The sequence below is a fragment of the Tamandua tetradactyla genome, chromosome 13, assembly GCF_023851605.1.
Source record: "Tamandua tetradactyla isolate mTamTet1 chromosome 13, mTamTet1.pri, whole genome shotgun sequence".
Lineage (NCBI taxonomy): Eukaryota > Metazoa > Chordata > Mammalia > Pilosa > Myrmecophagidae > Tamandua > Tamandua tetradactyla.
Window position 1 is genome coordinate 59,564,827 of NC_135339.1, and position 27,395 is coordinate 59,592,221.

Consider the following 27,395-nt stretch of genomic DNA (forward strand, 5'->3'; position numbering starts at 1 on the left):
TACATTTTCACTATTTCTTGGTGCTTCTCAGTTTGTTTCTCTAATCTTACCAGTTATCTCATGGTTTACCACCAGAATTTCCTCTTATATTTATATATATTTGATAATACTGATCTACAGTCTCTTATTAAAAAGCATTAGGACCAGAAGTGTTTCAGATTTTAGGAAGGTAATAAGTGTTTGTAATACATGTTTCATAACACCAAAATCAAACGCATTAACATTGATATTTCTGCACAAAGTATCGGACTATTAGCTTTTTGAAGACCATATTTAAAGGCTGTAAACAGCCTGTGCCCTTTTAGATCAGATTTGCCACTCATTTGGGGGCCAAAACTCATTTTGCCAGATGAGTTTTGACACCAAACTCTAAAAATAAAACACGACTTAGTTTTCGGAACTGTTTTGATTTTGGAATTGTAGATTATGGGCCAGTTGTTATATTTATGTACTGCTCTTGTATTTCTTCGCCTTTTATACCACTCTCCATATTACCTTTCTGATTCAGGTTTCTAAACTTACTGAAAAATTTGAGTTCTCAAAACTCACTTTTTTGATTTGCTCACAGTTTCTTGGCATTTAGAGCTAGTTTTTGATTGATTCCTCCAAGGTTGCCTTTGCCCTTAGAGCCCCTCCTAACTTCTCCCTATTTGTAAGAATCAAAACCACAGTACCTTCCTAAGAAATCTCAGAATCATTAAGACAAGCCAGTTATCCTTAGTACTTTCTACTGGGGAATCCCAGCCCAATTCAAGCCTGCCTTGAAGCTGACTTTCCCTGCTCTGTATTAATTCACCTTTCAGTTTGGAATTTGCTGACCCTTTTTTTGCCTTTTGTAACTTTGCTGTTATATTCAGATAATGCCACAAGATGGTGCCCAAATAGCAGTGAATTTCTCTCTCACATTTCCAAGTGTCCGTCAGCTTCCTGAACAAGTTCTTTGCCCTTAAAAAGTACAGTCAGATATAGTATAGGAATTTTATAGGAGAGTTTCCTGATTTGGAAAGATATGTCAAAACAGCAAGTGTTAACTCTAAACTCATCTTGATTTCTACGGTCCCCTTGGTTCATGACTTGCAAAATTTTTTACAGACATTATCAATCTTAAACAGTAGCCCTTGGGAGGAAGTACTTAGGTTTATCATGTACATTTTATGGTATCAAGATGAATGAGTAGCCATGAAGTTAGGTATCAAGATAAATGAGTAGCCATGAAATTAAAACTAGTATATATGACACCTAAAGGAGTGCTTGGGTCACCAAACTATGTATGGTGTGTTTTTATCTGGTCTTGGTGAACATGTTAAATGGGGAAACAAGATTCTATATTAAAAATTAAATATCAGATTGCCAAGATTTGTATATTTTGTTTTTAGAAATAGTACTTAGTTCTCCTCCATTATATGTGGTCATTTTTCCATATCGGAATTATATATTACAGAAGATTCTAGCTCCTGGAAGTGCTCTGAGAATATTGAATTTTTCAATATTGAAAATTGTTTGGCTTCTGAAATTTTTTTTTCAGTAAGGTCATATAGGATAGAGACATAACTAAATACCAGTTGTGACTGTTTCTATTTGAGCAAAAAAGGTAAAAGGAGAATATTGCAACGTATTCTTGATCTTTGTTGAAATACTTATAAAGATCATTAAACTGGGAATAATGGACAACTATATTGAAGCAGTAAACACAGTTGTGATGTAGAATTAAAAGAAATACTTAAAAAGAGCGATAATGAGTTCTTCCTGGCCCCCAACCATCTAGAGCCAGTGGGAGGCTAGTGAGGTCATAATTAACAAGGAGTCTCCAAGGAGACCTGAGCAGTATTGAGGATGAGAAGTCTTAGGAGCTACAGGAAAAAAAAAGAAAAGAAATTAAATAAATAAATAAATAAATAGTTATCAGTAAGCAAGAATTCTGCCAGATTCTGAGTTATTCCATATATTTTTTATTTGTTAGCCCCAGATCTTTCTCTTTTTCAGTATAGTAATAAGTAAAAGACTATTGTACTTCCAAAGTACTTAAAAAGTTAAAAGTGTTAACTCTTGGAATCAGATACGAGAAGGCCAGGAATCTACCTAAAGTTTTCCTTCTAATTTGTACTAAAACAAAGTCAAATTTTAACACTGCCTTTATTTACAGAGAGGAAACGGTTGGAAGCCAAGCAACGAGAAGACATCTGGGAAGGCAGAGACCAGTCTGCTGTTTGAATATCACCCAATGAGAGTGATAATTCCAGAAATTCAGAACATGTTTCCATAGTCTTCATTATAAGAGAAGCTTTCCAGAGTTCTGTGTACATGCAGATGTATATTAACGAAAGAAAGAGATAAAGTAATCAAGGCAAGGACTGACTAGGTATAAAAGATAGACTTCTGTCTGTCTTCACTCCTAAATGCAGTTCTTTGGAATCACGTTACTGTGATGGACATAGAAGGGAGCCACCAACTTGGAAGGTGTGACTTCTAGGAGTCCCCTACATGGGGCAGGAATGTTCACGTGGGCCATACTTCAAGATGTTTTAAGCAAATACAAAACAGAACAGAGAATTCAAGCCTGCAGTGATGGGACACAGGACATTCCTTAATACCTCAAGAAGCTGAGAATAGCAATATTGGGGGGAGGGGTATATGGGAGGCAGTCAGCCACATAGAACAGTGTCTGGTGTTCTTGACATACACAGAATCTAAACTGCCAGTTCTAAAACTCCAAAATTGGTGAACTGCAGCAGATGTAGGTATTTGGATTCCACAGCTTGCACTGAAATGAGTGCCTGGAGTGCTTCAGCTGCACAGCATCCAGGGCTCATGCCAGCTTCATTCCTCATAGAAGCCAGTCTTGGGAACCATTGTACCAGTTCAAGTTTGAGCAGTAATAGCATGTTGTGAAAAGGAGATATTAAAGTCCATTTTATGACATGTATCACTCTGGCATTTGTCAGTTTTGTCATTCACACACACACACACAAAAATAGAAGAACAGCTCTCTTATTTTCACTGCGTTAATGCTATGCATGGTTAAATGGATCTGTTGATATTATTGAACTACACTGAGTGGAAAGCTGGTCATCTCCTTGTCCCAAGGTTTACTGCAAAAGTGATTATCCTGAGTTTGTTTGACCTTAATGTGTGGTAGCTCTTTCCCTTTCTGCCCTCCTTGTATACCCCCACTCCATTCTCTTGCCTTTTCCCATCTCTGTTAAATCTCATATCCTGCACAAAGCATCTGGCACACAGCATGTGGTTGGTATGATCTACTGAGCCTGTGCCAGAGGCACTTGGCAAGCAGCACCAGACCATCCATTACAATGAAGAGCAACCAGGATAAAGTAAACACCCCTGGGCAGTAAGAAATTTCCTAAAGGACATGAACAAGTTAGAGCCACCAACTCAGGCTTTATCCATCTCATATATGCATTCTCAGTATTTTGGGAAAGTAGTTCTGCACTGAAGAAATGGTAGTGGATAGACTTGAAGATACTGAGGTGGCAAGAAATAGTGTTTCATTGTGTTTTCAGCTAAAGCAAGTCTCATTTTTTTTTATTTTTAATTTTAGTGCTCATGACAATGATGGAATATTAGCATTGCCTAGAACATGTTGTGTGGGGTGGGGCTCTGTTCAACTATTCTTCAAATAACACTAGCCTTGGGTCATAGTTCTGACCCAACTATCCCTGCTGCTGTTCCAATTTTAGGGCCCTTTCAAACTTCCTCAGCCTTGCTTTTCTCATTCTTGGTCAGTTCTGCCAGTATCCCTTGTACAATATTTGGTTCCTCCATCCCAAGTTTGAGTGATTGAATAAGTCCTTCCTTGACCCTTCTGTCTCACCTGCTTAGCCCAATGTCCAGCCATCTCACCCACCCCTCTCCCCCTTTAACTTGCATCTACAGCACCTGTGCTCTCAGTCATCACAGAGCTGAACTCTCTAGGCTAGGTAGGTCTGTTTGAACAGTATGGCTGCATCTTAATGGAAATGCAGGGAATTGCAGCCAGGTTTCATACCGGACAGTATACCTCTGAGGTATACCTTGGCTCTGGTTTGATTCTTCAAGGCCAAGAATGACCTTGGGCAGTAAAAAAAGAGATAATTGCTCCTGTCATTTGCCTTTTTGCCTTGGAGGGTACTTCCTCTTTCTGACAACATTTTAGCTTTTAAGGGCATTGTTAATGCTCATCTATAACCCCATATTTATTACTCAGCTTTTTTGCAGTCCTTATACTCTCATGATACTACTTTCGTTCTCATCCTAATGCTGTATGCCAGGCGACTAGGAGCCTATGTTTTTTTTTAGCTAACAATGAGCCACCCCCAACTTTCAGATTTACTCTTATAACCACATGTAGAGAAAGGATTTTTTTTCCCAGCCAACACTAAAAGTTATGGAATACTGCTTCCTCTACCATTAATAGAGAATGTACTTTTTAGTTCTATTTTCCAAAAGTTGGGATTGACATATTTTGGCCTTCTTCCATTTCTGTGATCAGTGATGCCTATTTTTGAGAAGACTGCCTGGAAGTAAGAGGGCCTTCCATGATCCAGCACAGACTACATGGAGCTTTTCCAGATGGAAGTAAATCCATTATCATATTAAGACCATGCCTTCACAAGCTGAGCTAACTGAAGAGCCCTCTGTAGCTGCCACTGGCTCCTTTGTTTTGTTGTATATTCAGAGAGAGAGCTAATGTACTCTGCTGTGCATATATGTTGTTTCATATATGTTGACTGTCTAAATTCTAAGATCACCTGGAATTTGTAATAGAAAATGCTCCATGATTCTAATATGCTCCTCCTAGAGTGGCAGTCTTTGTAGAATACAGATAAATTAGCCTTCTGAATAGTAAGCTCAGGTTCCTAATGCTTTAATTTCTCTGAGATTAAAGTCTGCTGAGGTAAAAGTCTTCTGACATTTTGGGTCTGCCTGAAATTTGGTGGTTGGTATTCTATAAATATTTCTCATCTAGTTATAAGTCATGCCAGCCACCAGTCTTCCCCTATCCTTCCCTTTTCAACTCAGAAGTGTAACAGCACAACCTCTGTATAGCTTTTTCCAAGAACTGAACTGGCTGCACCTATCAGACGGGTGATGGGGGCACCAAGACTGAGACCAGAGCCAGTGGTTGTCTAGCCTGGTCTTCTTGGAAACTGGATCCAGCAAGAAGCTATGGGTAACCTCCCTGCCTGAATCTAGTCATCAGTCGGCACATGTTCCTCTGCTAGCTGCACATTCTTTCACAGACCATTAGCTGCATGTGTGAGTATAATGTTGTTAACAGTTTGGGAGATATCTGCTGTATCCAACAGGAAATCAGTCCTTTCCTTGTTTATCTAAACTGCCAGGCCAAAGTATAATGCTCCCTTTGCCTAATGAAGGAGATGAGGGAGTTGAGGAGAAGGAAGAAAGTACTTCAGAAGTACCCCAGAGCATGTACCTTTTTACTCCCTAAAGAGAGGGGTAGCTCTTCTGCTTTGAGGAAGAGCATATTGTTGTAAATCTGCCGCATCTGCTCCAGTCATTGTGGCTTTGCAGCCTTGGTACTGAAAGTTTGTAATCCGTCATCGCTTAACCTTTCCAACCCAGATTCCAGCATTGACCCTGGAGACGACAGCTGGGAAGCAGAGAGTAGGCTAATATCTGATTAGAGAAATGTAGTGGGGCTGTTACAGGTGGTTTGTGTATCTTGTGCATCCTAGTCCCCAGGCCAGTGAGAATGAATAGGTAGGCAGTGTACTGTGAGCTATACATGATCACAGCTGATCTTGTCTTACAAAGACATCTCGTAGTAAGCAGCCTTTATTGTCATTAGGACGTCAGAGTTGAAGGATCATCTCCTAAGTGTGTCTCAGTGAAAAAAAGATTGAAAATAATTTTCAGGTAAACCATGGGGATTTATACTACCTGAGCAAGAGCATATTACAGCTACATGAAGCAGGGGTGGTGGCCTTTCCCCCATTCAGTCCTTCACTAAACTAAATGTTCCCCCCACTGATGTTTTCATAGTCTCCATTCCCCACTCTGCTGGACCTGTATTCCTACAGAGATGAGCGGCTTGTTTGACTTATGTTCTTTCCATTGCAAAAATTTATTCAATGCACAATTCATTCCAGAGACTTGGTTGAGACTGGAAATTTGGCCAATCCTGAGATGCACAGTAATCCTGAGAAAGAATGGATTGCCTGCCAGGTATACAGCACGTATTATTTTCCTTGGCAGGTACTCTGGCAGAGGCTGAGGTCCATATTACCCTAGCAGTCTTACTTCTTGTCCTACTTGTGCCCCTCTGCAGGAAGACCCAATATGGCCACTTCTGTGAAACTTGCCCTTTCTCAAGAATTCAGTAACCCATGGTGTAGGCCCATCAGGAGATGAGGGGAAGCCTGAAGCCTGTAGCCTGAGCTTCCATGGATATTAGAAACATCCATAGATATCGCAAGATACAGATAAGGACACTAAAGAACAGGCTCTTAGCAGAGTATGAGAGGAGTTCTAAGTGAGGACAGATAAAGCAAGGGACTGAATTTACTAACTTCTCTGCCGCTTTGTGACTTTGGCATAAGCTGTGTGCTTTGAGCTCCTAGCAGAGAGCTAACCCCCACCTTATGTGTATTTTGGTCCTTTGTCTTCTCCAAGACATTTGCAAAGCACCATTTAGATGGGGGACTGGGCCATAGTCCATCTGTAAGGAATCAAGAGATCCTGAAGACAGAAACTCCTTGGCAAAATCCAGGAAATATTAGGTTTCCTAATGGAAGAGGAACTCAGCTGAACAACGCCTGGAAGCCACAGTCTGTAGGCAGAAGGCCCTTAGGGGGGCACACCCAGAGCCATCCTGAGGGAGCAGTACCGTCCTTGTTTGGTGATCTTGCCTTCAAAAGGCTTCCTGAGCAGGTTCTTGGTGCCCCTTGGCACTGGCCCCTTTTCCTCTGAATTAGAGCTCTGTGAAGAAGGGCATGGCTCCAGTAAGCTGAGGTATCTGGTGTGTGGGCAGCAGCTGGGAGTGCAGTGATGGATTCAGATGAGGTTGTTCCTAAGTCGCTGCTCCTGCTCCAGGGAGAGCTCTGCATTGGCTCGGTATGAATCCCCTTTGGGCCAAAGGGAAACAGCGTTAGTAGCCAAACTTGCTAAAGTCTTATCTCTTCCCTGACAACTTCATAGGCACATAGATACATTCTACACAGATGATCCTTTATATCAGAACAGGCATGGGCATCTGTTCAATAGAAATAGACCCTGGACGTGTGATTTCAGGGAAATTGGGGAGAATAAGTTGTTCGAGGGAAGGGTTATACTGGATATTTTCCTTTGGCCCCTTCCTAGATTCTCTGCCCTAATTTGTTCTTTCTGTGCCTGGGGGAACTGAACCCTGCCTCATTTGAGACTGTATCACCCTGGCTCCCTTGTTGTTTCAGTGGGAAGCAACAGCAGGAAATTAGAGGGTGGAAGGAGAGAAAGAGGTTGGGATATTTCTCCCCCTGCTCTGGCCCTGCAGTTCTGGCAATGGTTTGTCTCCTATGATTTCAGCTCTAGCCAGATTCTCTCCCTGCCATGGCTCTAATTTTTACCTAGCTCTAGAATACACCTTGATACTTGAAGCTTAAAGTTGGCAACTGACTGTTTTCTATTCTTGCTTATCTCTGTATTACTCAACATCTCTTATTTACTTAATCCTGCTCACACTTCTATAAATAATCCTTTCATTAAAAAATTTCAGATTTTTATCTGCGTGTTCCTTCTGTTTTCTGGTAGAACCCTGACAAATAAAGGGGTCTCTAACCATTATTGAAAGGACCTCGGAACTGGCAAGTTTTCCTTCGCCTCATCATGGCCATATTTCCTTTGCAGCCTGATTCCACCATTACGGAGGACCGTCTGTCTCCATATGCCCAACCTAAGTAGATTCCGAATTCTGATTCCCCCATATACCTGACTCATTCAATAGCAGCAAAACCTATTCAGTCATACAAATTAGAAACCTTAGACTTTTTCTTCTTCCTCATCTCATTCTGTCTTCCATCTGTTGCCAGAATGATTCCTCCCTCACCCCCATCCCAAGTCAGCACAGTTTTATTAGTCACGTCTGCTCAGAAGGGTCCCTTACTGGACAGGACTGTTCCTTTGACACAACAGGCAGGAAACTACCACATGCACTGGCCCTCATTTTTATCTATATCTCAGCTTACACCAGCAGCACATCATAGAGCAAAAGAGTTATCTTTTGAAAACAGGAATTTGATCATTTTGCTCCCTTGACTGAAATTTTTCAATGGTTCCCAGAAACCCACTGGATAAATTCCATTCTCTTAGCAAGAACTATCAACCCTTTCTGCAAAGAATGTCAGTGAATTTAAAGTACTTATCCCCATGTCAAGAAAACCCCTGAAGTTGAGACTTTCTCTCTGTCTTACTGGTAAAATGATGGAGTTGGGTTTAGATCCCATTGAAACCCACTGAAGACAAATCCTGTGCTCACTGGTCTACACTTTTCCTTTCCTCTGAGACTTCCTCCACGAAAGCTTCTCCAGCCCCCAGGTTGTTGCTTTTTCTCTACTTGCCCAGCATTTCATTCATAGTCACTGATACTCAGTAGTATTAGGTTCTCTCTTTGCATGTTTGTATAACCCACTTATCACTGAGCTGCTCTATCATATTCATGTTATATATCCCCAGCTCCTGGCACAGCGTCTAACATAGCAGCAGGTCTTAAATGTTTGTTGACTAAATGAACAACTCTGTCTTAGCCTATCCACATGTGCAAGCATACATGTGAACACACATACCCCACAGCAAATATGGGTATTTTTAAACTTGGAGATGGAGGGATTTCTATCTGCCTTTATAAGCAAGTAGAACAGCCACCTCCATTCCCTACTCTTCTTTCTCCTAGATCATTGCTTCTTCCTTTGTCTGATGCTACCAACCCTACAAGGACAGGGCAAGAGCAAAACAGATCATGGGGGACTTCTACTTTTACCTGTGAGGCACTCAGAACAGACAACTGAGAAAGACAGTATGAAAGGGAGGGGATAAAAATAATAGACTGGGAAAGGAAAATCTTGACATGGCTCAAGGTTAATGAAAGATTCTAAGACAGAGGAGAGAGGTTAAGTTTCTAATCCAAACAGCTTTATGGATGAGGAGAGATGCAGAAGTCGTTACTGGGCTAGATTGACAGTCTGACTAGTTCTACCTATGAAGATCTCAAAGGAAATTCATTTCGGTTCTATCCTTAGTCTTTTACACACACATGCACATCACACACAATATATTTAGCCTTCCAGCTCCCTGAGCCCTTACAGAACTGCTCCCACAGTGACTCAGAGTTACCAGTATGGCAGTTGTGCAGCCAGACCCGGTGCCCATCATATTTGCATTGGCACCGCATCATGTTGTTCGAGAAGTCTGACTCTGCCACCTCATATTTGGGGTTCACAATCACCTGGAGTGAGAGAAGGGGACAAATGAAAGCAGGTGACATGGTTTCTGAGTGAGGTGACAGCGGATATAATAATCTTTTACATTTCATGTAGTATTTTACAGTGTGTTTATATTCTTTGCTTCACTAATACACTTATCCCAGGAGGTAAGCATTAATGTATCTATTTTATAGATGGGATTTGGGAAGTCACATATGAGAGGTAGTTGTGACTTTGTCCATTTGTCATTGAATCAGGACTCAACTCCTGGTCCTCTGGATCTGGATTCTGTGTTCTCTCCCGGATAACACAGCCCCTTAAAGTGTTAGAACTGTTGGAAGCTCTATCTATAAAACTCTCTTCATTTGACCTCAGGGAAGTTTTTGGAATATCTGAAAGAAATGGGGCTCATGAGGAATTCCCCACTCTACCCAGCCCTCTCACCTGGAAAATATAGTCCCCAGGGCCCACATCTGTGATATCCACCCATTGACAATCTATGTCATGCCGGTAGGTGTCCCAGCAGCCTACGGTCACTCCCTGTTCCCCAAAGTTGGCACATGCATACCGTCGTTGCAGTCCTGTAAGGAACAATACAAATAGGTATTTAGCGCTTCTTATGTTGGTTACATACTTTTGTTCACTTAGTTCTTATACCAGCCTTACATGGTAAGTGCCATTATGCTCAGTTCAAAGATTAGGGAAAAATGAGGTTTGGTTAAATAACTTATTCAAGACCACCAGCTGCTGAGTATCAGAACCAGAATTCCTACTAAGTACGAATCCAGCACACCATATCTGTGACAGAGATTATTACTTTAGATGCTCTACTGGAAATCTCTGTTGGCCTAGGACATTCAGTTAGAAGGTTTCAGCCCTGCTGTGCTAATTCATTTGTCCATCCATCCAACCCTCAAGATTTGCCATGCCATTTTAAGGAACTGTGGGTGTGTAAAGATGAATAAGACATTTTCTTAAATTACTTAACAGATGAGACATGTCAACAGTCATTCAAGATAGAAAGTGTCAAGCATTTTGAACGTGGTGCAAAGTGTGTTGGAATGCAGTGGAAGACCCTCCACCTAAGAATTCAGAAGAAATTGATTTTTTTTAATTGCCCTGAGTTGACTATTTCTCAGCCAAGGTCTCCAGGTACCTGGGTCTGTTGAACTGAGCAGAGAGGAGTCTGACCCCAATGGGCCTGAGGAATAAAACATGAGGATTCCTTTCATGAATATGCTGATAGGAAATCACATACCTGTAGGGCAGTTTGTATCCTCCAGACAGAAGCTGGCCTTGTGCCCCTCAGCCACCTTTGAGCCATTAAGAGTGAGTAGGTCATAGTGGGTGAAGACCTCAATGCTGTGGTAGTGCCTGCAGAAGAGGCAGTGTTAGCGTGGTAGCAACACGGAAGAGTTGGCAGAGAAGACTGAGGCATTAGGCCCCGTCATTACCCAGAAAAGAGAGTTATAATAGCAGGGCAGTGCCCATCTCCCTCCCAAACCCAAGATTAGTGTGAGCCACAGCCTACTTTTCTGGCACTCCTGCAAGGCAGCAAGGCACAGTTGCCTTCATCACTTAGGGTCAAAACTTAAGTAAAGAGAGGTAGAAGCTCAGCCCTGGGCAGGCTGGTGCCTTGTTGCAAGACCTGAACTGGAGACACAGGAGGGGCACTTGGTCCAAGGAGCAGCCTAGGAGCTCTGGGGAGGCGAACTTACTCTGTTCCCTGTCAGCCTAGGACCAAATTGCTACCATTGTTTCCAATCCAATTGTGATAACTCTCCATGCTACGTGGAAAGGTACTTATTATCACAGGCAAGGCCAAATCCCAATGTCATTGTCCATTCCTCTCAGCTTTCCCCACCTACTGCTGTGTCCTGAAAAAAAATTTTTTTTCCCATTCTGCCTTTGTCACAGACAGTGTCTCTCTGTCTGGACTGGAGGCTCCTGATAGGAAAGCATGCTCATTGTCTCCTTTTTAATACCAGGCTGTTGGTGTTATTCTTTGCTGCTGTTAAGAACCAACAGATTTTTTCTGCAGAGCCGATATTCAGATGGGAAGTCTATTTTGGTCTTTCAGGTTTCTAGGAGCCCCTGCTTTACCTTGCTTCTAAAGTTTAACAAAGAAATACTGTCAGAGACCATTCTGTAACAGAGACAGCTCTGCTGGTGATGACCTGTCTGTGTACATTGCCTTGGGAGGTGGACCCCATGAGTACCATCAACATAGATGCATCCAGAGAAACAAAGTTCAGCCTAATGCTACTGGGATTCCCTTATTGCCTTCCGCAAACAAGGCCAGTAAGACGTTTAGGAAGAAGACTTATCTAGAGCCCATACCCTCCCAGGAAAGTCTGCCTGAGACCAGGGGAAGATCAGCCTTCCAGTTCCTGGACCCTGCTTTTTGTCCCTACACCTCTAGAGCCAAGGCTTGGGCGGGCACTAACCTGTGGCACTGGTGCCAAATCCAGCTGTGGCGTCCTGTCTTGGGCCGAAAGTCAGCCCGGCCTAGGTTGTGGATTTGTGATGAGAAGCGCAACAGGCGCCGGTGCCCGTAGGGCCAGTCCATGTGGTCAGCAGACTGGGAGAGGCAATTTTCTTCGTGGGCGCAGTACAGCTGGCTGAGTGGGCGGTCCTCCAAGTATGCTGTCTCCTGCACTAGTTGGGCATTCATCACTAGGTCTGGAGCACCTGGGGTTGGCAGAGGGGCATGGTGATGAGGCAAAAAGAAGAAAGGCAGGCATTCTTGCTGTCTGGTATGGGGGACAGGTTTACTCCTAGACTAGGTTCTTTCGGAGGACCCCAGAAAAGTAGAGTGGTTCAGGAGTCAGGAGATGTGAGTTCTAATAATTAAAAGGAACAATTTTTATTGCCTTAACCTGGGAGGCAACTGCAGTGTCATGGTTAAGCTGACCATCTTGGAGCCAGGTCTCCTGGGTTCATGTCTTGGCGTAATTTCTTTACTTCGCCATTTAGCAGCTCTATGACCTTGGGCAACTTAACCCTTTTGTGTCTCACTTTCCTCATCTGTAAAATGGGATAATATAGTGTTAATATGATAATGCCTGTAATATGCTTAGATCCTTGGTCTGCAGTAAGTATGCAACTGATATAAGCTATTATTTCTTTTGTAAAATGCTTTTCACCCTTTAAAGTACCTTTGTGTAGGGTTGCTTATAGAGTAACCTCAATAAATTCTGCTGATATCTAGCTTGGTTACCTTAGCCAATGCACTCTGAAGCCCAGAGGCTTCAATACCTTCAATATAAGGGACAGGGGAGGGTTAAGTACAGGGGGGATAGTTGAGGAGTTCATCTTTGAACCTGCTTCTGAACTCTTGATATTAATCTAGTCCATTCTGCTGTATTTCCTAGGCCTGTGCTTCCTCCAGAGTCCCTATTCTAATCTGATCACTATACTGAGGGTTCATACTAGGGCATCCAGTTTACCTCCTCTGAATACTCGTGGACATTTCTGGTGCTTCTCTGCATAAAAATATAACACATTGGTGCCTGTGCTTGATGCCTCTCCTATTCTTTTCCTCCTACAGGGACTCTTACCCTCCTGAAATCATACACCTTCTCTACCATTGCTTTTTCCTCACATGTGTCAATGCAGAAATGTGCAGGTTCACAGCTGTTGCCATGTAACATCAAAAGAAAAGCTGCCCATTCTCAGTGCTGGTTCATGCAAAAACACAAGATTAGAGTTTTGATTTTTGGCAGAGGCATCATATGGTGAGCCTGTGAGTAGATTAAGTTGATTTGGGAGCACAGGTTTATTTCCATGGATATGCATTGAGGGTGGGAGTGCAGGTTAAGCTGGTTTACTATGTGACCCCTGGATTAATAATCACTAAAAAAGCTCTCAGAATTCCTGTGGTGTATTTTAGAGGAAGCCAGGATATACCACAAATTCTAGAGTTCCTGAGGAAAGAAAGCTTTTTGAGAGAAAGAAAAGGGTGAAAGAAAGCTAAAAATGAGACAATCACAGAGGAGAAAGGTAATGCCGCAGAGGCAGCACCTCGGCTTCTCTGCCCAGCCACTGTGAAACATCAAATGCATTCAGCTGCCGCACCAGTATAGGGCAGGTGCCAGGTTCCCAGGGAGGGAAGTTGAGGGAGGAGCAGATCCCCAACTTGCTATGAGGCTTTGGTGATGGGAAGGCTCATTCTGATATCCTATCACCCTGAGGGGAGAGTGTAAGACCCCAGTGTTCTTGCCAGGGTGCACTGGACACAGGGAACGTGCTAGAACTCATTGCCAAAGGGTAAGGATGTTTCGGATTGAAGTTTGGATGGGAAGAAGATCAAGTGGCTTCTCAGGTTGATGCCAACCTGAAGCCTTGGACTAGGTATAATTTTCTTGGCACAGACCTGGTTGGCAGGTGTCAAACAGAGATGTTGCCCCCATGAGAAAATCTGGGTTTGTGGGGCAGGGAGATGCCTCCAAATGGTCTTTCCCCAAAACCTTTGGGGAAATCACATAACCCAGAAGCAGGATATAGCTGGGCCTAATTTCCACGTGCTCCTCACATTTATATACCCTCTACGACTGTAGCTTTCAAACTTTCTTTTTTTTACTGTAATCCACAGAAATATATTTTACATTATGACCCAGTACACTCATACATAGTTCCAGGAAAAATTGCCCTTACGAAATGTAATGCACTCATGTTTTCTATTCCTTTTCTGTTTTTCCAACTGTCGGTTATGATCTAAAAATTGAAAAATACTGATCTATATCCCTGTTTTTTCACGTTACCTGCTTTAATTATCACATAACTGTATGCAGTAGGCAGGACAGGATTTGTATCCTGGGGTGACAGGTGCTTTGGTCACACACAGCTCGTAAATGGTAGAGCTGGTGCTCCAAATGCAGCCTTCCACTGCCCTACCCTGCCGCTCTTGGAACTGGGATGAGCACTCGGGGCCTCCCTCCCCTGCAGTGGGGAGTTGTGTAGGCATGCCAAACTGGGGAAGCTCAGGCCTGCCTGTCCCCTGGTCCTGCGGGCCCCTCAGGTTACTCACTGTTTGTGCAGGAGACTCCAGCTGTGAAGCGCCCTACGCCGTGGGGGCAGTGCACTGGCCCGTGCCTTTGACACTGCTGTAGCGCAAGCTCTGTGCCTGAGCAGCGCACCCCACTCATCACCACTTCTCCAGATCCTGGCGTCCCCTGCCAGTACCAGGTGTCCTAAGAAAACAACCAGCATCACTGTCATGGTGGAGAGGTACCTTTGGAGTCATCCCCTGTAACTCCTATCTGAGGCTTGGATCGCATCATACCATCCCCAGTAGGCTTCATCAGCCTGTGCCTGAAAATCTTTAATGACGGAAACCCCTTCTCTGGGACAGTTCATTCTACATTTGGAGGCTTCCAATTAGAAATGTCTTCCATGTGTTGAGGCTGTCCATGGCTTCCACCACTGGCCCCACTCCCATCCTTCACCCACATGGCAGCCTTCACCTATTTGAAGAGGATGGCCCTCTTCCTTTCCTCCCCAGCCAGTTGTCATAGTCCCATTTTTTTCCCCCAGCTGTTCCTCATACAGCCCCACGTTGTCAGTTGCAGTCGGGGCTGAACCAGCTTTCCAGGCAAGATCTGCCCAGGCATTGCCTGACAGGTCAGTGTGGGTGCAGTTGCAGAGGGTTATCCATTGCATCCATGCCCAGGTCTTCTTGAATTTGTTTCCTTGATATCTCTTTTATCTATCCATGTGTTTATCAGCACTTCCACTAGCCTGGTCCAAGCCAGCGTCATTCCTCACCTGAACCCCAATAGCCTCTTAAGTGTTTTCCTGCCTTCATGTTGCGTCTCCACCCCAACTTTTTCCCAAACAGCAAAGGAAGAAATTTTTTAAAAGTCTGAATTGCAGACTGCCCCTATCTCCTCCGCCCATATACCTCCCATCAGTCTCCCCCTTGATAGTCACACTCCAGTGCCTGATCCCTTATTTTTCAATTGAATCAGGCTTCCTCTGCCCACAGGGCCTTTTCATAGGCTCTTTATTCCTCCCCCACCTCATCTGACTAGCTTCTATTCATCCTTCCTGCATACACAACTGTGTATCTGGTTGTGTGAACATTTTACTAATGACTACCTCCCTCACTATTCTGTGTGCTCCATCAGGCAGGGACTATTTCTTGTTTTCCTCAGTATCCCCAGCACAAAGCATATCCAACCCATAGTCTCCCTCAGGAATTAGAAGTTGAGTGAATGAAGAGCCAGCTGCCTTTGCTGTATCCAGAGCTACCAGGCATAAAAAATGTTGAGTCCAAGAAGCACAGAGGTTGGAATGAAGGAGCAAAGCCAGGACCTACCTTGATGGCATGGTTGGCAAAACCCAGGCCAAGCTGTCGGCAAGCCACCATGGCTTCGGTGAGTCCCCAGTGGTCACTGCACACGGTCCCCCAACGTTGGACCCCATTCACCTCCACCTGCACTTCCACCAAGCCCTCCTCAGGGCTGCGCCCACCAGCCAAGCGTACCTGCAGTGGTCAGAGATGTGGGGAGCACGGCAGCCTCAGGAGGAGAGAACTTTGGAATCAGGCCTGGAGACCTGCCTAGGCCCCCTCACTCTGTGGCCCTAGACATGACACTCACCTTCTCAGTAAAGTAAGGACCTTTTACTAGATAGTCTCTACTGTCCCTGCCTGCTAGAGAAATCTGACTCAGAGTCTGCACCAGGGGCTCCTGCTCTCATTCTTGCTCCTCCTCCTACCTGGTCTGAAATCCTACTATTAATGGCGACTCACAACTTGTAAAGGGCTTTCATATCTGTCGCCTCATACACAATGATCCCATGAGACAGTTAAGCCCATTTTACAGAAAAGAAAACCAAGATCCGAGACATGGAGCAACTTGTCCATAGTCCCTCGTTGGCAAGGACGCTTGAACTCTGATCATCCCACCTGGGCTCTCCAGTCCTGCTCCCCAGCACTGGCAGCTCTGTTGACCCTCTCCCCTTGGAACCTTCTTTCTCAGCCTCACAAGTAACCTGAGATGGTGTGGCAGGAGAGCATAGCCACCTGGAGAGTCCCCTGAGGGGACTTCAGAGCCTGGCCCTGAGGGAATGCAAGACAGGTCAGGTGTAAAGAGAGGAGAGGACTTTCTCGGCTGGCTCTAAGAGAGGGCCTGAGGTAGAAACACTCACCACCTCCCCTGAACTCCTCCCCACTAGCCCCATATGAAATCCTCAGGGAATCTCAGATAGCCTATTTCCCAGTTCCCAGCCCTCGGCAGACCTGAGCTCACCTGATTCTGGAAGCCCATGTTAGGGATGTGGCACCTGACGGCAGCATCATTCTCATGCTGACAACCATTCTGGGACCCTTCCAGGGAGCGGCAATCACCAAGAGTCGGCTCATATCCCCTACAGTGCACCTCACTCAGGTGGATGGGCCCCAGCCCTGTGCAGGGAGAGAGAGGATATGTGAGTCTGTATCTCTGGCACCCCATATCTGTGGCCCCCGGTGCTAATTTGTAACTGTTGTATACCCCAGAAAAGCCATGTACTTTAATCCTGATTCAATATTGTTGGGTAAGATCTTTTTGATTAGGTGGTTTCCATGGAGATGTGTCTCCACACATTCAGAGGTGGGTCATTTACTGAAGTCCTTTAAGAGGGAGCCATTTCAGAAAGAGCTTCAGAGCTGACACCCACAGAGATCTTTGGAGACGCAGGAAAAAAATGCCCCTAGAGAAGCTATTTGAAATGATAAATGAAGCCAGGAGAGAAAACTAGCAGATGTTACCATGAAGCAAAGCTGGGAGAGAAAGTTAGCAGATATCACATGTGCCTTCCCAGCTGACAGAGAAACCCCGAAAGTCATCGGCCCTTTCTTGAGTCAAGGTATCTTTCTCTGGATTCCTTAGTTTGGACATTTTTATGCCCCTAAAACTGTAAACTTGTAACTCAATAAATTCCCTTATAAAAGCTAACCCAGGCAGGTCACAGTGGCTCAGCAGGCAGAATTCTCACCTGCCATGCCAGAGACCTGGGTTCGATTTCCAGTGCCTGCTCATGCCAAAAAAAAAGCCAATCCATTTCTGGTATATTGCATTTCTGGCAGCATTAACAAGCTAAAACTCTCCCCTCCATAGAATGGGAATGCTTTCTGTCCTGGGCCCTGAAACACCACCAGGCCCTCCGACCCCACCCCAGGCCTCCTCACTTACCTTGACCCAACTGAGCCCCAAAGAGAGCCTCCCGGGCAGAGCCAAAGCCAAGCTGACGGCACACAACGCTGGCAGAGATGAGGTTCCACCTGTGGTCACAGATGGTGCCCCACTGGCGGTTCATGAGCACTTCTACCCGGCCCTCGCCCACCTGGGCCCCGGAGCGGAGGCGCACCCGCGACTCCTGCTGGGAGAAAACCAGCTTCAGGGATGGCAAGGAGGAGAAGGAGGCAGCCCTGTGAAGGCTGTGCCACCAGAGCGGGAGCCCAGGGCTAGCCCCCTCCAGGCTGCTGAGCCCTCCATAGGCAGTGGGTAGAACCAAGGCCCTAGAGTTCCAGCCTTGCCTCTGACTCCCTCACATAAGCCATTTTTCTTAATCTCCATTTCTCTATGGCCAGTAACCACCACAATAATAATATTAGTAACGAATTACAGCTCTAATCAAAGAGGTTTAGGAGTCAGGTTCCCCAGGCTCAAGATCACAACCTTGCCATCTCATCATTGTCTGGGCAATACCCCTCCTCTCTCTGAGCCTCAGGTGAACTTCCTGAGATCAACCCTTCCCAAAGAGGTCTATGAAGTGATTTTAGGGAGACACAGGGACATGGTATTAATTAAACAGATTCACATAGTGGAGAAGTTATTTCTGTTTTAATTTTCTTTCACTGTTTCCTGTTTCATCAAGGAGACATTCTCAGTTTGGTGCTAATATGTCTTCGCCACCTTGTGAACACTTGCCCATCTCTTCTTTATAACAAAGGGTTCAATACCTTCAGCCATCAGTGGGATGTGCCTGCAATTTAATTATTGTTTTCTACTCATGGTGGGCAAGCCAGCTTTCCATTTATGGAAGAGTTATAAAAAGTCCTTTTAAATACATTCTAAGACCTCCTACAGCTTCATCAACTAATGATGATACCATTCTCTACCATTCAGCTCTCCTCCTCCCAGACTGAACCTCCAATGCTTCCTCCTTGATGGGGCAGCCTCTCCCTCCCCTCCTCTCCTGGAAAGCCCTTGAGCCAGTCCCCTTACTGGACTGGTCCTACTGAGAGAGGCCTGTGCCTCCAGGTCAGAGTGCAGGCCCCATGGGGCTCACCTCTGTCCCAAATTCCTTGCGCCAGGGCTTTGCCTTTGGTGGGCGGAAGCGGGGCCCTGCCACACAGCTGACCACGGCATGCATGCCACCTGGGCAGGCTGGCTGCAGCTTGCCCCGTGCTGGAGACACTTGCACCTGGCAGTTGGCCATGTGGGACTCTGTCCCCCGGCAGTTGACCCGGTGGATCCAGAAGGAATTCTTCTTAGTCAGGTTCGTCAGCCTGGAAGACAAGGGAGACAGAGTGGGGGCAAGGGCTGAGGGAGGAGCTTCAGTCTGAAGAAGCCAAGGCAGAAGTGAGGGAAGGGGCGCCCTCCTTGTCACATCCCTTTGCATCCTCCCTCAGGGTTTTATGGCAACTCACCTAGACTTGGGATCCTTCATCTTCGAACTCCAGACTTTCCTGTGGAGAGAGAAAACAGGCGGGGGGTAGAGGAAGTGCAGAAGTCTCACTCACGTCACCTTGGCTTCTACTATTTGCCCTTAAGTGAAGGTGTACCAGACATCACAGTTTGCAAACTTGTTGACAAACTTGCTCAGTGCTGAACTTCATGGCAGCCCTGAGAGGGTGGCTTTATCACAGATAATGACGGTCCCCACCCAACAGGGGAGAAAGCAAGGCCCAGCCAGGCCCTCCAGCTGGTCAGCAGCAGAGTCCCAGAGCAAGGCCTCTTCTGCCTGGACTGTCCCTGGGGCAGACAGCTCCAAGCTCACTCTTCCTTAAATTCAAATGTCAGGGAGCATTTAGGGGGAGCCCCAGGAGAAGGGATCCAGGGGAAAAGTCCTCTAAAGGTAAGTGAAAGCTGAAGATTTGCCATCCAGAGACACCCAGGCTATAATCAGAGCCACCCTCCTCTTAGGTGATAGATGAGTCAGCAAGGCCCAGATGTGCAGTTACCAGGCAGCAGGGAGCCAGGGGCCTACTCCCTAGCCACCCGCAGGATGCAGCCATGTGTGGCCCACCACCACTTTTTATGCAGGATCAGGGTGACAAAAGTAGGAGGTGCAATGACAGAGCAGTAAAGGACTTCAATCCCTGAGATGGAACACGACTGAAACTGATTAGGGGTGGAGGAGGGTAGATGACTTAATACTCAATACTTCCCTGACACAGAGCTAGCCAAACTGTGACTTGTGTTCCTCATTTGCAGTGCTGATGTAATACAGTTTTGTCAGCTCTGTCACGTTTCTGACAGAATATTTTTGTCTCCTCTCCCAAAACCCACGCCATCTCATGCCTTGTTTATATGCAACCCAATCAGAGCCTAGCTTGGATCAAAGTTGAGGCAGTTCATGGGGGCAAAGTTGGGGTGTTAACTTTTTGACTATTTCCAGATATTTCCCAGGATCTTGGAGATCATGTTCTCTCTCCTACTAATTATTGAAGGATCCATAATGCAGGAAATAAAGTGGGCCTCTTTCCCTCCCCAAGCCCAAACCCTGCGAATCTCTTCACTGAACTCTGAGAGGTCCCACACATCCCGTGCCCCCCCTCCCCCTGCCCCGTCAGCTGCCACGGCCCCCAATCCCACCTCCCTGCCGTCCTTGCCCAGCTGCCCCCTACCTGTAGTAGTGGCTGTGGACAGGCACCTGGCTGGGAAAGCCCAGCATCCCGCACACCACCCGGCTGTTGTTCATGGTCCAGCCCTGCTCGCACACCTGCCGCCAGTGGCCTTCGAACCTCACCTCCACGGCACCCTCCGTCACCGGGCTCTGCCGCCTGGCACTGGCAAGGATGGGCTTGAGCCGCACCTCCTCCAGCCGCCGGCCCTGCAGGGCACACAGTCACCCGTGGGCCCCAGCACCCTCACCTGCTGCCAAGCCCCCTGCAGACCCCCACACGGGAGAGGCAGGGTTCAAAGGATTAAACTTCCTCCCACCCACCCCCCTCACTGGACAGACCAGGCAATGGGGCCCACCACTTGTCGAAGGCCACACAGTGAGTACAAGGCAACACCTGCCCTCAGTTCTGCCAGATGTGGTACACTGTGGGAGAACAAGTGGGATCTGTGCCCGTCTGGGATCAAGGTGGGTGCCCCTGGCAGTTGGGGAGATTCCCGCTGAGCATGGAGGGGTCTTATTCATACCACTTCAGCTGGAGATGGGCACAGCCCAGCTGCTCAGGACCCCCAGCAGGATCTTTCAGCCCAAAGAACCTGCATCCTAACCTATGGGTGACTCAGACCAGTGTGGAGCCCCCATCAGGTCCTGCTGTGTCCAGTGGGCCAGGGCCAGCTGCCCCAAGCTTGGGACTGACGGCAGTGGAGTTAGGAACCAGACTGGTTGTTTGCTTGGGCTGTTTTTAGCCTGGGATTGTTTGTGCTGAGAAGAGGCAGCAATTGTGGCCAGCCTTGTGGGTGAGGCAGACCCCTTGCCCCCCTCCTGTCCCCCTTATGGGGAGCAGCTCTGTGATTCCCAGCAGGCCCAGCCTCTTAATCTCTGGCCTGCCCCACCTGGAGCTGGAGCCTCTATCCAGGCACCTGCCCCCTTGTCTGAAGCCAGGGCTTCGGGCCACAAACAGACATCAGGGCCCCAGGGGTGCTTCTCAGCCCAGGCTCTGCTCACCAGCCCTTCCTCCTCCTCCCAGCCTAGCATCCAGGCTTTCTGCCTCCTGGTCTAGCACTTCACCTCAGCCAGGCCAGGGCCTGCACAGCCTCCTCACCTGGGGTCCGAGGGCGTTAGAGACCCTCTCAGAAAGAAAGCCACGCCGGCGCTGGGGCTGGCACACCACCCCGACATCCTCTGAATGGCTGCAGTCACTGACACCCCAGCCATTAGACCTGCACTGGTCCAGGAAACTCTCTGTGCCCATACAGCGCACATTGTCCAGCCAGATGGGTCCTGCAGGTGAGGAGCAGAGGGTACTCAGAGAGGCAGGTCCTGGGCTTTGCCTCCTTGATAGGAATCCATGCTTATCAGCCTTCCTCTTCCTAACCTGAGTAGAAAGGGAGCTGTTCCTCCTGGGATTTGGTATCCACAACCCTGCCTACTGTCTCCCCTTGGCATCAGGTCCCTTGGAATCTGTTTCTGGAAAATGCCCAATGCCCACTTAGTAATTAGATCTACCTGTTCACCCATTCATTCATTCATTTACTATCATTTGCTAAGCACCCACTGTGTGCCAATCACTGTGTTTAAGGAACCTACAGTTTAGTGGTGGTGATGCTGGTGGCCTCATTACAAGAGAGAATGGAAGGGCTGGAGCAGGGGTCACTTGCAGCTGGGCTCAGGAAGTGCCTCATGGAGGAGGTCATGTGAGCTGGGTATTAAAGGATGTGTGGGAGTTTGATGTTCTATTAGAGCCCCTGTGATAAGCCACAAGCATCTCCTTGTCAATCCCCTGGTGGCACCAGTCACTTACCCTTCCCTTGGCCATACTTGGCACTGTGGGCCCAGGTCAAGGCGGCCTCAAAGCCCAGATGGCGGCAGGCAACTGTGGCCTCCTGGAGGGCAAAGTCGTCATCACACACAGTGCCCCACTGTCCCTGGTACAGCACCTCCAGGCGGCCCTCCCCTGGCCTGCTCTCTGGGCCCACCAACCGCAGCTTTATGGTGCCCAGTGACTGTGGGCTGCTAGGAGGGGCCTGGCCCAGTAGCAGCAGGAGCAGGGAGAGGGTGGCTGGTGAGGACCACATCGTGGAGACTTCAGGGGCAGCTGGGGTCAAGGCACCTGGGGAATGAATACACGTGACAATGAGCACCACTGCCCACCACCTCCATCCCTGACCTCAGGCCTCTTCGGCAATTTGGAAGCTTCTGGCAGGGACAAAGGATGTCTGGACCCCTCCTACTAAGAGGAAGGGGTATTGATTAAGTCTGGGCTCTGGGCTTAGCAGATTTGGTTCAAATCCATCATATATCAGCTATATAACCTTGAGGAAGTTATTTAATCTTACTGAGTCTCAATCTCCTCATCCATAAAGTAGGGATAATAATTCCTGCCTCACAATATTATTGTGAATATTAAATAAAACACTGTAAGTGAAGTGTTTAGTATAAGCCAGCACATGGCAAGTTCTAAGAAACAGCAGCTATTCTTTGTACAGTCTTGTATGTAAGTAGAGCAGGTGGTCTCCCATTTGAGTCATGGAGAGTGGGGAGGAGCCGGGGCACCCCCAGATCAAGAATATCTACCCCAGGGGCAATGCCCTCCCCTTCTACATTTTTTTTTTAAATGACTTTTATCTACCTGCTCAAATTTGTAAAATGCCACCTTCACAATAGAAGGCACATGATATGGTGGAGTGGAAAGGGTTACTTTCTGGGGAGTCAAGGACTCTACCACTCATTTGCTGTGTGACTTGGGCATGGCTCTCATACTCTCTAGGCCCCGATTCCTTATCTCTAAAGTAAGAAGGCTGAGCCAAATATCACCTAATAGCTTCTGCACCTCAGATATTCTATGATACCCTCAAGCCATAGTCTAGGTCCACCTAGGTGCATGATTCATGCTTTAATTCAAAAAACATTTTTGGAATACTTTGCATTATTATGTAGTTGTTGGGAACAGATAAGACATCAGACACCCTCCTTAAACTCAGCGATGAGAAATCAGGGAAGGCTTTCAAAGAAGGGTCACTTAACCTGGGCCTTCTTGGGTAAGTAACTTCCAGGTGGGAAGAGGGGAGCTCTAGATAGAAAAGGGATGGGCAAAGGCGGAAAAGGGGAATGAGGTATGTTTGTACAACAGCAGGAAGTGCCCTTCTCTTAACCCATGCTACAGCATTGGGGACTTTGAACGAGGAAATGAAGCAGAAGGACAGGCTGGGCCCAGGCCACCTAGGGCTTTGTGCCCCACGCAGAGGGTTTGTACCCGATCCTCTAGGAAATGAGGGGCCATGGGCAGATTTTAGGCAATGAGTACATATCAGAAAGAGGGCCCCTGTCTCCAGGAGGCTGTAATAGCTGTGCTTTGAGTTCTTAGAGGAGATGAGATCAGGGGCTTGTCCTCTTCTCCTTACACTTTAGCAGCCTTGGTCCTGGGACCAGAAAGAAGGACAAGGGGCAATAGAGGAGAGAGTCAGAGATGGTCAGAGCTCTTGGAGACCTCTGGAGCCAAAGTGCTGTAGCTCCTCTACCAGTAGCCTCACCCAAGCCAGGCCCTGCTGCTGAAAGCCCTGGTGGAGTGCCGAGGCCCACTCAGAACAGTGGATGGAGAAGGTTGGGTTCCTGGCTCCTGGTGCAATGCTTGAGTCTCAGGAGAGTTCCTTCTTATGAGACCACCCTCTTTCATGGCCACTGCTCATCTGGGAGGGTATCACATAGTTCCTCAGCCTGGTTAGGGAGGGTCTCATGGGCTTCCTGTCACTCTCAACACCATGGGCTGCCATCTAGCTGAGAGTCACTTATTACTTCCAGTGCCCAGCCCCTCCCCGTGTCAATTACTGACCCTTCTCCAGACCCTGCCCACCCCTATACCTACTCTGTTTTGATGACCCCAGGCCTGACTGAAATGGGCTCCTGAATGAGCCCATTTCAGTCAGACTCGGGGAATGAAGCTTCATGGAAGTCAGGACTTTGTGTTGTGTCCCCAATGCCCAGAATAGTGCCAGGTATGTGGGTGGCACTCACTAAATATCTGTGGTCGAAGAATGGGAGGTAGCATACACAATGCCTAAAAGTGCGGACTAGGGGTCAGGCCAGTGAGTTCAAATTCTACCTTTGCCAGTTCATTTCTGGATGATCTTGGGCAAGTGATTTAGCTGTGCCTCGGTTTCCCCCTTTGTAAAATGAACTTACTTCATGGGATTTTTGTGAAGATTAAATGAATTAATACATGTTAAACCCTTAGAAAAGCATGCTTTCAATGACAGTTAGCTATTCTCAGTTGCTTCTGTAGTAATTACTAGAGAACTATTGTCAAGGTTGGTTTCCATCCCCTCTCTGTACAAAGAAGGATATGAAGACCATGTCCTGTCTCAACAAGAAGTCCCCAGGACCTTTTATGCAGCATTCTGCAGATTTGTCCCTTTCCCTTCCATGACACCACTGAGCCCAGATTCACCTCTCTCCACTCACAGAAGCTCCTCCCCACATTTCCTGCCTCCAGATTCTCCCCACTCTAACCCCTCCTGCACTTCCTTTCCAGATTTAAGAACTCTTTTCTTCATGGCACTCCCCACTCAGGAGCGGGGGGTGGGTGGGTGGGGACCTCCTGGCTGGCCAACACTATGAGCAGAGCTTCAGATGTCCCCATTCCCTCCCCACAGCCAGGGACTGAGCCAAACTGAAGTCACTGTGGGGAGGAAACTTCTCCAGATGACGAGAGGATTAGGAGGACTGAACTCAGAGCCCTCTGGCTGTTAGGACCCAATGGTCACATTGGGCCTGACCTGAGAGAGGATCCTCCCAAAAGACAGAACGCTCCTAAGTCTGCCACCAAAGTGCTGCATGACAGGACACAGGTGCTTTCCTCTGAGTTTCAGCTCAGCCTCTGTGAAATTATGGGATTCCCTAGGGGATTCTCCATCTATGATATGCTTATATGGGTCATGCAGTATGCTGTTTGGCTCGTGGCTGAGGTCCCTACAGCACTGAAGAAGTCTTAGGAGAGGCTGTGGTGGTCCCGGGCCTGCAGGCTCCTTCCCCTCCAAGGGGCTTCCCTGGCAGGAAGGGAGCTGGTCTCGGCTCCTAGACCAGGGAAGCAGCTCCCTTCCATGGAAGCTGGCCCAGGAAGTAGATAGGACAGCAGGAGGATCTGAGAGTCAGATACAGGGCAAATCCCCCTGCCAGTTCTCTCACCCCCTATGGGTCACCTAGACATTTTACTCCCACAAAACTTGTCTTTTCACCATTCCCCAAACATGTCCTTCATTTCCTAACCTCTAAGCCTTTGCTCTTACTGCTGCTTCTATTTGGAGTGCCCCTTCCCTACTCCTACACATCCTTCAACACCCAACTCAAATGATACCTCCTACATTAAGCCTTTCCTGTCTCCTACCTTCCTAGCACTTCCTTAGGAAAAGAAGCAGCCTCAAAAGTGACAGTTATTTTCACAAATGAAGGAGAAGGAAACAGAGTGAGGGAAGGAAGGTGAAGGAGAAGGTGAGCAGGTGGAGGTGGAGATAAGGTTAATAATAAGAGGTTAATAATAATAAGATATTTAAAAATATTTATTGAATACTTATGTCCATTTTACAGATAAGAAGATGAGACCATAAAAGTTAAGCAACTAGTCTAGCCAGGATTCAAACCCAGGCATCTAGATCCAGAAGCTAGGCTCTCAACCACAAGAGAGATGGATGTTGGGAGAAGTGGGGAAGTGGTTGTTGCAGGGCGGGCGGGGGCAGCCAAGAGATGAATGAAATTCCACCCTGTGGCTGGTTGATTTATGACCTAGGCAGTGGCATGAAGGCACTGAGATGGTGCCAGCGCTGAACTCAACCAAATAGTAGATAAAGGACCCTGTCCGTTTGAGGCAGAAGAGTTACCTCTGCCTGGAGAGGGCTGGAAGAGGACAAATGCCTGAAGATATTCAGGCAAGAGCACTGGGGATGCTGACCCCCCTGGGCACCAGCCCTGATACCTTCCCCAGGACCACTAATTATGTGGACCTGAAGCAGCTGCCAGCAAATGGGCTCTGAGTGCCATCTGTCCAGGCCTACGAAATGAGAGGGCTGAAGCCCCCTGCCCACTCTCCGGTTAGTTGGAGAGCCCAGCTCCTCCCTGCCTCTTTTTCCCCCAAGGCAGGAATGGCATTTGAACCCACCTTGCCCTGCCCGTCTAGTCCTCCCTGGATGAGAAGGCAGAGAAATGGTTACACACACACAGCGCGTTCACAAACAAGACACGCAAGCATACACCCGAGATCAGGGCGCAGCATCCCGGGCGGGCCGTGGGCCAAGCTCCCCAGCGCGCGGTCGCTTTCCCGATTGGCAACAGGCCGGCGAGCCTCAAGGGGTCTAGGCTGACTGTCCAGCGGGGCAGGGAGTTTGAGACGCCCATCCCGCGCGGCCCCCGCCTTCAGAAACCCTCCAGAGCCTGGCAGACCCCCAGAGAGGTAGAAGGACCGACAGACAGAAAGCTCAGTAAGAGACCGACCCGGTGCCAGGGGCCAGGTCAGGCGGCGGCTCACCAGCTGGATCGCGGACGGTCCGGGAACTGGGGCAGGGGCAGGGGCCGGGCCGGGGCGCCGCCGACGTGCAAGGCTAACGGGCCTCCTGGGGCGCCCTGGGGCCCTTTTATGCGGCTGCCGCCCACGGGCGCCCCCCACCCCCACCCGACCCGCCGCGGAGGAGGTCCCGCAGGCCCCGCCCCCGGGGCGGACCTGAAATAACCGGGCGCTCGCCCGCCGCTCCCCTCCGCCCTGCGCCCCGGTCGGGACCTGGGCCAGAGAGGCGAGGGTCGCCGGGAGCAGCCGGTCCCGAGGGGCGCCCCTCGTTCAGCCCGCGGGTGTCCCTCAGCCCCTTGTGGAGAAGACCTGGGGTCCGGGAAGCTGCGGGGGTGGGGTGGGAGGACAGCTGTTTCCCGTTTTCTCGAGCCAAAGACACAGGCTCGCGCTGCAGCAGGAAGGACCATGGGGATCAAAGTTCCTAGTGAGCGGGCGGCGGCGGACGCGTTTACCCTTCAAGCTGCGCGGAGTGCCGGTGCGGCCTCGTGAGCCCTTCCAAGACTCAGTTTCCGCCTCTGTATAACGGGGTGATAGTGCCACCCCTCAGAGCTGTCCTGGGGATTAAGTCACGGTGCCAGCGATCATGGGGCAGCTCATTG

General features: G+C 47.8%; 2 protein-coding genes across 6 annotated transcripts in view; one reads left to right on the forward strand and one right to left on the reverse strand.

Annotated features, from left to right (window-relative positions):
- R3HCC1L (R3H domain and coiled-coil containing 1 like) overlaps positions 1-27,395 on the forward strand; it is a 300,427-nt gene that overhangs the window by 156,462 nt on the left and 116,570 nt on the right. The window contains exon 8 of one of the 2 annotated variants that reach the window (XM_077125693.1): positions 2,144-12,646. The exons of the other annotated variant lie outside the window; for it this stretch is intronic. Coding sequence (XP_076981808.1) covers positions 2,144-2,211 — 68 coding nt within the window. The 3' untranslated portion in view covers positions 2,212-12,646. Of the gene's footprint in view, positions 1-2,143; positions 12,647-27,395 lie in introns of those variants that run through there. 2 annotated transcript variants of the gene reach the window in all.
- LOXL4 (lysyl oxidase like 4) lies at positions 1,910-26,868 on the reverse strand. Of its 4 annotated transcripts, XM_077125692.1 has the most exons (15): positions 26,761-26,868; positions 22,048-22,356; positions 21,349-21,527; positions 20,251-20,456; positions 19,051-19,089; positions 18,690-18,909; positions 17,591-17,774; positions 16,667-16,821; positions 15,733-15,900; positions 14,443-14,605; positions 11,861-12,104; positions 10,672-10,787; positions 9,858-9,994; positions 9,325-9,436; positions 6,898-7,082 (listed from the first exon to the last, which is right to left on the reverse strand). In XM_077125692.1, the coding sequence occupies exons 2-15, from the start codon at positions 22,319-22,321 to the stop codon at positions 7,012-7,014; spliced, it is 2,268 nt and encodes a 755-aa protein (XP_076981807.1). In that variant the 5' UTR covers positions 22,322-22,356; positions 26,761-26,868; the 3' UTR covers positions 6,898-7,011. The 4 variants fall into 4 exon arrangements, with proteins under 4 accessions (XP_076981804.1, XP_076981805.1, XP_076981807.1 ...); XM_077125689.1 differs by lacking the exon at positions 9,325-9,436 and having other exon boundaries at positions 1,910-7,082; XM_077125690.1 differs by lacking the exon at positions 9,325-9,436 and having other exon boundaries at positions 1,910-7,082; positions 26,727-26,802.

Coding starts and splice junctions, on each gene's coding strand:
- LOXL4 (XM_077125689.1), bottom strand. CDS start 22,321: ATGTGGTCCTCACCAGCCACCCTCTCCCTGCTCCTGCTGCTACTGGGC. Junction 18,910..19,050: donor ATGAAGGATCCCAAGTCTAG/GTGAGTTGCCAT, acceptor CTTGTCTTCCAG/GCTGACGAACCTGACTAAGA. Junction 10,788..11,860: donor ATTTGGCACCAGTGCCACAG/GTTAGTGCCCGC, acceptor CCTCTTCTGCAG/GCACTACCACAGCATTGAGG.